Consider the following 8723-nt stretch of genomic DNA (forward strand, 5'->3'; position numbering starts at 1 on the left):
CTTCCGGAACCGTCGGAGGGGGAAAAAAGAAGTGGCTCTGTGCATCTAACATGTACGTGTGTATTAAAAACTTTTTCCTCTTATTTTCTTCGGGGCGCATTCTCAACATTTCAATGGGATTCACGAGTCCTGTGGTCAATTTTTAACCTCAAAATAATTAGCCGGCTGCCCAAAAAACAATTATCCATCTAATGACATGCTTTTATAGATGCCCGTCACTAACATATTTTCCCTTTCAACTGGTCTCCACAAAAACTGCTAGTGGCAGTCATTTTTATGTGCCTGTCACTGGTAGCTATAAGCTTTTTTCCAGTAGTGAAAGGAGGAGAGAAGAACTGGATCTTGGCGGGAGCTAAACACCTAGGAGAAATAACGGCATACTTATGTTCGTTTCCTTTTTCTTTTTTTCAGTTGGCCTTGGCATCTATGTTTGCTTCTTCTTTATCAATATGAAAGGCAATGCTTTTGCCTCGTTTCAAAAAAAAAAAATCATAGCATTATAGCTCAAGGATTACATGGGCTTGATAAAAGAAATCAGCCAGCGAAAAATATAAATCGCCTCCTAGGCAACCATCAGCAACTGGTTGCATCCAGTAACCATGAACTTCCGATGGTCCTCTAGGAAAACGAAACATCATGGCTGAATCCAGTGACAGCCAAGTAAATAACCTGCAATTTTTTTGTAGATCCGGTCTTGTTAAACATGATATCATTTCTGCAATTTCATATTGGCCAACGAATAGCCGAGACCCCAACATATATGTATCATAGCTTTTGTTTTCTTGTCAATGTCATTTAGCCAACTAGACGATAACCCGCACATTGTTGCGGGACATTAAAATGATTTTTTCTGACAATGGACCGTGTTAAAAAAATTGACACAATTGTTATAAACCTGTGATCAACCAATGGATTCATTAGCTCATTTCTTTAATTATGCTCTCTAACCGAACTTAATGTGTGTTCTTTGCGCCATATATACGGAGCACATGGAATGAAAATAGGCTACCATCGCAAGTCATCATCTATTACTTAGCCGAAGAGTCATGAAAATGAAGTCATCGCATACGGTAAATATAATATGAAAACATGACATAAATAATAAGAGAAGGGCAAGATTGGTAATAACAGTAAAATATTTTAAAGACTTCTTCCCCACTTTTAACTGCTAGCTAGAAGAATAGAGGCCAAATACAGATGACAGAAATCCAACCCCATTACATATACCATGACAATCTATCCTCGTTGCATGGACATAGGAAAAGTAGCATAATTCCTAACGTAATTTGACCAATTTTCTCAAGTACTGAATGCACTCGGTGCTGTTTCCTTCCATTCTCCATGAACTTAAACCGATCGATGATACTCTGCCATGAACCAAAAGGAGACAAATACAAAATTCCAAGCAACATGTGTGAACACATTTGTGTTATAGGCGATTGCTTCCATTATGAACGATATTCGTTCATCACACGCTGGGTACGACTTCTTTGTGCCAAGATTTTTTTTTCTTTTTTCCCCTGTCAATGGTCCATGCAGAGAGAACCCCAGCCGAGCGAATTAATGTGACGCACATAACGAGTCGGTATGAACGAAATTCATTCATCACGCTCTAAGTACTTGTAACTTTTTGTGTCACATTTTTTTCCTCGTGGAAGTGGTTTAAATTATTATTTTTGCCCACATATGACTTCGGGCCTGTAAAAAAATCTCTTGCCCATATAAAAAAATTAACAAAAACTGGCCTATGTGTGATTCCAGGCACTCACCTGTTCGAATTTAATAGTAAAGATATGTATGCTGATAAAATTTATTTACTTATCTGTGCAAGATCGCATTGAATTATTTTCACACCAGTCACACAGTACAATGTCACCTCTTTGTAACGATGGTAATTATGGTAGGGAACATTATTCCATCTGTGCATGCAAAGTTTGCACCACATGTCCCATGCTTGGTCTGTTGCGCCGCTCCTCTTCCACACATGATACTGCAATCTTAAGCAGCATGATAACTTGTGAATGGTTAAAATCTCCATGCAGTTTGTAGTCAACAAACTCCAGAAGCCATGACTGATCCTCGTTTGCTAACTTCTCTTTAATAATCTCAGTAGAGCATCTAACAGCCATTTCCACCTCCTCCTGGCCCTCAACCACCCATTCAGAGACACGGATCCCCTTCACTAATTCAAGAAGCACTACTCCATAGCTGTAAACATCAGCCTTACCAGTGATTGGAAGATTTAGAGCCCATTCTGGTGCAATATATCCCCTAGTTCCATGCACCCTAGACAACATTTGTGTGCTTGATTCTCGTTTCAGTAGCTGCACCAGTCCAAAATCTGCAATCTTGGGCTCAAAGTCTTTATCTAACAATATGTTCTCTGGTTTGACATCACAGTGCACTATCCATTCAAGACACTCATGGTGGAGATAGGCTAGTCCTTTTGCTACTCCAAGTGCAATATTGTACCTTTGGTGCCATTGGAGCACAGGAGAAAAGCCCTGATGATCAAACAGAATTTTGTCTAAAGAACCATTTTCAATGAACTCGGAAACCAAGAGCTTGTGGTTCTTCTCCGCACAAAATCCCCAGATTGTGATCAGATTCAAATGATAAATTCTTCCTATAACACTCAACTCAGACCTAAATTCTTGGTCTCCTTGGATGATATCATTTAGCTTCTTCACTGCGACCTTCCTTTCATCATCGAGGACTCCCATGTAAACTGCTCCTGATCCTCCACTGCCCAGCTCTTGTTGGAAATGATTGGTTGCTTTCTGTAACTCCTTGTAGCTAAACATTCGAAACTGGCTGGAAATTATCATGTAGCCTACATCATCTGTAATCTCGGGTGTTTTTTCCCATTTGTAAACCACACAACAACCGCCAATGATAAGAACTACTTCAACAACAAGCAGTGTCAATGCAGAAGAGAGGAATGATCCAAACTTGAATTTGGAAGTGTCACCTTGGACCAGCTGTGATGAAGGATACGCCTCTTCCTCCGCAAGCTTGCAAACATGGGCTGGTCCAGAAGCTAATTCTTGTGAAGGCAACGTTGTGTTGGTTTTGGGAACTTTCACATAGATGAAATTATCGAAGGATTGCAGCATCTTGCCATTGAAAAGAAAGATCTTCAAGAAACACGAGCCTAATCCCCTTTTGTAACCAAAAGCTTGGCAATCTACGCTGTCCAAGCATTTATTTCTACAATCAAAAACTGGCACTGAATTAATGATTTCAACGTCATACCCGTAGAAGTCAGTTGTGTCGAGTCTGACGAATGAGAAATCTTTGGTTGCCCCCTTGCCTCCTCCTCTTTTGGCTGTTAAGTTCACGTTGCGCCTACATCCCTTGCTCCAGTCGCGAGGGTCATTCATTTTGAAGCCTGGGATACAAGAACAGTACGGGAGCTTTGGTGTGCTTGTGCAGAAGCTGTTTTGGCCACACAGGCCATGTATTTCGCAAACTTGACGAAGTGCCATCCAAGAAACCGACCAACTACCGCTAATTGCGTCCAGGCTATACAGCCTAAGGTTTCCGTCGTAATCCAGAGTCAATCTCCTCATGACCATGTGATGACCAAGATCAGACGCTTCGAAGGTAAGCCCATCGCTAGCTAGAAACTTGCCCTTCTGATCCAGAACCCCATATTGTGTGCTGTTGTAAGTAACCCTATTGTTTTGCAACGAAGTTCGGTAAGGGTCAGGCCAGTACAAGCTGCTGGTCTCAGGGCCATAGTAAATAAGCTTCAGCACGTTGTCACTATCAAAGAAGAAGGTAAAGAGCCCGGAAGAAAGTAGACCCCTAGCAGATGCAGATACCAGGTTTGCACCCCGAGTCATGGGCTGCGACGGAAGAAGCGTGTCGGTGGGCGAGTCGAAGCTCCTCCAGAGGTGCCGGCCGTTTGTGTCCATGACGACGAGGTTGCCGGTGTCGAGAAGCTCCGCGTGGCTGGCACCACCGGCCGCACTGCTTGTGTTGGTGCTCCAGACAGGCTTGTCGTTGTAGTCACGGAGGACCAAGCTCCCGTCCTTGTGGAAGGTGATGCTGGACCCTTTGCCGTTCACGGGAGCGTCACGGTTGGCCGTCCATGCGACGGTGGACAAGCCGGAGAACCAGACGGAGAACGTGAAGGCGTTGGTGGCGACCTTGTAGAAGCCGCAGGCGAAGGCTCCGTTGGGCGACACGAGGATGGTGATACTGGTGTCGTCCTTGGTGGAGATGGAGGAGCCTCTTGCAAGGATGTTGTTGCTGCTGCTATGATCGTTTGCAAGAGCAGTGGAGAGTATGAGAAGGAAGGAGATGGATGCGTTGAAAATGTAGACACCTCCCATGTTCTTGTTAATGAACTGTACTGAGAGGAGCACGAGAGAAGAACTAGCTAGGGGGAGTGCTTTGCTACATACATGGAGAAAGAGGGCAGTAGTGTCGACCTCAAGTGGCTTGCACTTGAACCTCAAGTGTTGGATATATCTGTGTAGCCGCCTTGAGCTTGGTCCCTACATAGACTAGACTTTACCTGTTATGGAAGTTGACATTGGATAATGATTAATGAAAGTTGTGGTTTTCTTGCCACTTCATTGGTACACGACGAGAGCTGCTGGAAGCCGAATGCGTGCGTCAGCCGGGTATCGGGGTATGAATACATGTGCCTCCTGCCAAGTGGAGTATTATTACCGTACGTGGAGTACTCCATTAGAGCACGCCTCGCGAACACTAACGCGTCGTATCTTCGTCGGTATTGACTCAGTTTTGAAGTGTTAATCGTCGGTCTCTTTTCCATGGCGACTGCAGCAGGCTTCTAGAACCGCCGGCCGCGACATATATAGTCGACCTAACGGTTCTGGCCAGAATTAAGAGTCGAGCAAGTATGGCCGACATCTTAGGGGCGATTTTTTTAAATAATACGAATTATTTTATGAAATGCAGAAGTGTCACGCATTTTCAAAAATTTGTAAAAATGTGACTCGGTCGGCCAACGGATCGACCGATCGGCGGGCAGCAAACCGATGGGTACACTGACAACCGATTGCATGTGGCATGGGTCCCAGCATCTGGCCGATCAGGCCGATCGGCGAACAGGTGACTGATCGGCCGGCTGTTGGCCGATCGGGACACCAGCTACCGAACATCAACAGCATGCGCTTGGTTAGCAGAGCTGTCAGCGGCATTCGCGCGAGCAAGCAGCACAGCAAGCTTGTGCATGCAGCTAGGCCAGCATAGGTTTATGTGAGCAGATTTAAGGCATCTACAACGGAGCGGCGATGCGCGGACCTAAAATGCGTCATGAAGCAGATCCAGTGGTCTGACGCATAGTGACTAGGTCATAAGTAGAGACGCAAACGCGGCGTATATCTGCATCTGGGATGCATCGTGGTGGACGCGCCAAGTGACCGTTTTCCACCGGACCTGCCTGATAGTGACCCATAGGGCTGCATGGAGCGCATCGCTTACGCGGCTGCCGCTTTGGCGGTTATCGCTTATGTGCCGCAACCTTCGCCATCAATGTCGCGACTGCCTCTTCAGCTCTTCTGCACGCGCACTGGCGGAAGGCATTTGTGCTTCTGCGCCGTCATCAATATCATCGTGTCCCGCGCGCCCGGCCATTAAAAGTTGACCTTCATCGTCCTTGCTATCGCCCACACCACCGACACCTCTGCTCACACCTGCACCACCGCACGCCGCCGCATCACCATGGTGAAGAAGAACAATGACTTCGAGGCGTCCGGCAGCGGCACCAAGAAGGAGGCGTGACCGAATAGGGTGTGATACGTCTCCAACGTATCGATAATTTCTTATGTTCCATGCTACTTTATTGATGATACCTACATGTTTTATGCATACTTTATGTCATATTTATGCATTTTCCAACACTAACCTATTAACAAGATGCCGAAGAGCCAGTTGTTGTTTTCTGCTGTTTTTGGTTTCAGAAATCCTAGTAAGGAAATATTCTCGGAATTGGAAGAAATTAATGCCCAGGGGCCTATTTTTCCACGAAGCTTCCAGAAGACCGAAGAGGAGACGAAGTGGGGCCACGAGGTGGCGACACACTAGGGCGGCGCGGCCTGGCCCTTGGCCGCGCGGCCCTACTGTGTGGGCCCCTCGTGACGCCCCTTGACCTGCCCTTCCGCCTACAAATAGCCTTCGTCGCGAAACCCCCAGTACCGAGAGCCACGATACGGAAAACCTTCCAGAGACGCCGCCGCCGCCAATCCCATCTCGGGGGATTCAGGAGATCGCCTCCGGCACCCTGCCGGAGAGGGGAATCATCTCCCGGAGGACTCTACACCGCCATGGTCGCCTCCGGAGTGATGTGTGAGTAGTTCACCCCTGGACTATGGGTCCATAGCAGTAGCTAGATGGTTGTCTTCTCCTCATTGTGCTATCATTGTCGGATCTTGTGAGCTGCCTAACATGATCAAGATCATCTATCTGTAATACTATATGTTGTGTTTGTTGGGATCCGATGGATAGTGGATGCTATGTTATGTTGATTATCAATCTATCATGTGTTGTTTATGATCTTGCATGCTCTCCGTTGCTAGTAGAGGCTCTGGCCAAGTTTTTGCTTGTAACTCCAAGAGGGAGTATTTATGCTCGATAGTGGGTTCATGCCTCCATTAAATCTGGGACAGTGACAGAAAGTTCTAAGGTTGTGGATGTGCTGTTGCCACTAGGGATAAAACATCGATGCTATATCCGAGGATGTAGTTGTCGGTTACATTACGCACCATACTTAATGCAATTGTCTATTGTTTACAACTTAATACTGGAAGGGGTTCGGATGATAACCTGAAGGTGGACTTTTTAGGCATAGATGCATGCTGGATAGCGGTCTATGTACTTTGTCGTAATGCCCAATTAAATCTCACAATACTCTTCATATCATGTATGTGCATTGTCATGCCCTCATTATTTGTCAATTGCCCAACTGTAATTTATTCACCCAACATGCTAATTCTTATGGGAGAGACACCTCTAGTGAACTGTGGACCCCGGTCCTATTCTTTACATCTGAAATAGAAGCTACTGCAATTGTTCTTTACTGTTTTCTGCAAACATCATCATCCACACTATACATCTAATCCTTTGTTACAGCAAGCCGGTGAGATTGACAACCTCACTGTTACGTTGGGGCAAAGTACTTTGGTTGTGTTGTGCAGGTTCCACGTTGGCGCCGGAATCCCTGGTGTTGCGCCGCACTACATCCCGCCGCCATCAACCTTCAACGTGCTTCTTGGCTCCTACTGGTTCGATAAACCTTGGCTTCTTACTGAGGGAAAACTTGCCGCTGTACGCATCACACCTTCCTCTTGGGGTTCCCAACGGACGCGTGCTGTACGCGTATCAAGCATAGATTTTCTGGCGCCGTTGCCGGGGAGATCAAGACAAGCTGCAAGGGGAGTCTCCACTTCCAATCTCTTTACTTTGTTTTTGTCTTGCTTTATTTTATTTAGTACTTTGTTTGCTGAATTATATCAAAACACAAAAAAATTAGTTGCTAGCTTTACTTTATTTACTGTCTTGTTTGCAATCTCTCTATTAAAAACACAAAAAAATTAGTTACTTGCATTTACTTTATCTAGTTTGCTTTATTTACTATTGCTAAAATGGGTACTCCTGAAAATACTAAGTTGTGTGACTTCACAACCACAAATAATAATGATTTCTTATACACACCTATTGCTCCACCTGCTACTACAGCAGAATTCTTTGAAATTAAACCTGCTTTACTGAATCTTGTTATGAGAGAGCAATTTTCTGGTGTTAGTTCTGATGATGCTGCTGCCCATCTCAATAATTTTGTTGAACTATGTGAAATGCAAAAGTATAAGGATGTAGATGGTGACATTATAAAATTAAAATTGTTTCCTTTCTCATTAAGAGGAAGAGCTAAAGATTGGTTGCTATCTCTTCCTAAGAATAGTATTGATTCATGGACTAAATGCAAGGATGCTTTTATTGGAAGATATTATCCTCCTGCTAAAATTATATCTTTGAGAAGTAGCATAATGAATTTTAAACAATTGGATAATGAGCATGTTGCCCAAGCTTGGGAAAGAATGAAATCGTTGGTTAAAAATTGCCCAACCCATGGACTGACTACTTGGATGATCATCCAAACCTTCTATGCAGGACTGAACTTTTCTTCACGGAACTTATTGGATTCAGCTGCTGGGGGTACCTTTATGTCCATCACTCTAGGCGACGCAAGAAAGCTTCTTGATAATATGATGATTAATTACTCTGAATGGCACACGGAAAGAGCTCCACAAGGTAAGAAGGTAAATTCTGTCGAAGAAACCTCTTCCTTGAGTGATAAGATTGATGCTATTATGTCTATGCTTGTGAATGGTAGGACAAATGTTGATCCTAATAATGTTCCTTTAGCTTCATTGGTTGCCCAAGAAGAACATGTTGATGTGAACTTCATTAAAACTAATAATTTCAACAACAATGCTTATCGGAACAATTCTAGTAACAACTATAGGCCATATCCTTATAATAATGGTAACGGTTATGGTAATTCTTATGGGAATTCTTACAACAATAATAGGAATACACCCCCTGGACTTGAAGCCATGCTTAAAGAATTTATTAGTACACAAACTGCTTTTAACAAATCTGTTGAAGAAAAGCTTGGGAAAATTGATATACTTGCTTCTAAAGTCGATAGTCTTGCTGCTGATGTTGATCTTTTGAAATCGAAAGTT

General features: G+C 44.2%; 1 protein-coding gene across 1 annotated transcript; it reads right to left on the reverse strand.

The window, feature by feature from the left end:
• Positions 1-1790: 1790 nt before the first annotated feature.
• On the reverse strand, positions 1791-4450 carry LOC127296226 (putative receptor protein kinase ZmPK1). Its single transcript, XM_051326261.2, has one exon. It carries the CDS (start codon positions 4338-4340, stop codon positions 1911-1913), a length of 2430 nt encoding a protein of 809 aa, XP_051182221.1. The 5' UTR covers positions 4341-4450; the 3' UTR covers positions 1791-1910.
• Between the last annotated feature and the right edge of the window lie 4273 nt (positions 4451-8723).

The sequence above is a fragment of the Lolium perenne genome, chromosome 4 (genome assembly GCF_019359855.2).
Source record: "Lolium perenne isolate Kyuss_39 chromosome 4, Kyuss_2.0, whole genome shotgun sequence".
Classification (NCBI taxonomy): domain Eukaryota; kingdom Viridiplantae; phylum Streptophyta; class Magnoliopsida; order Poales; family Poaceae; genus Lolium; species Lolium perenne.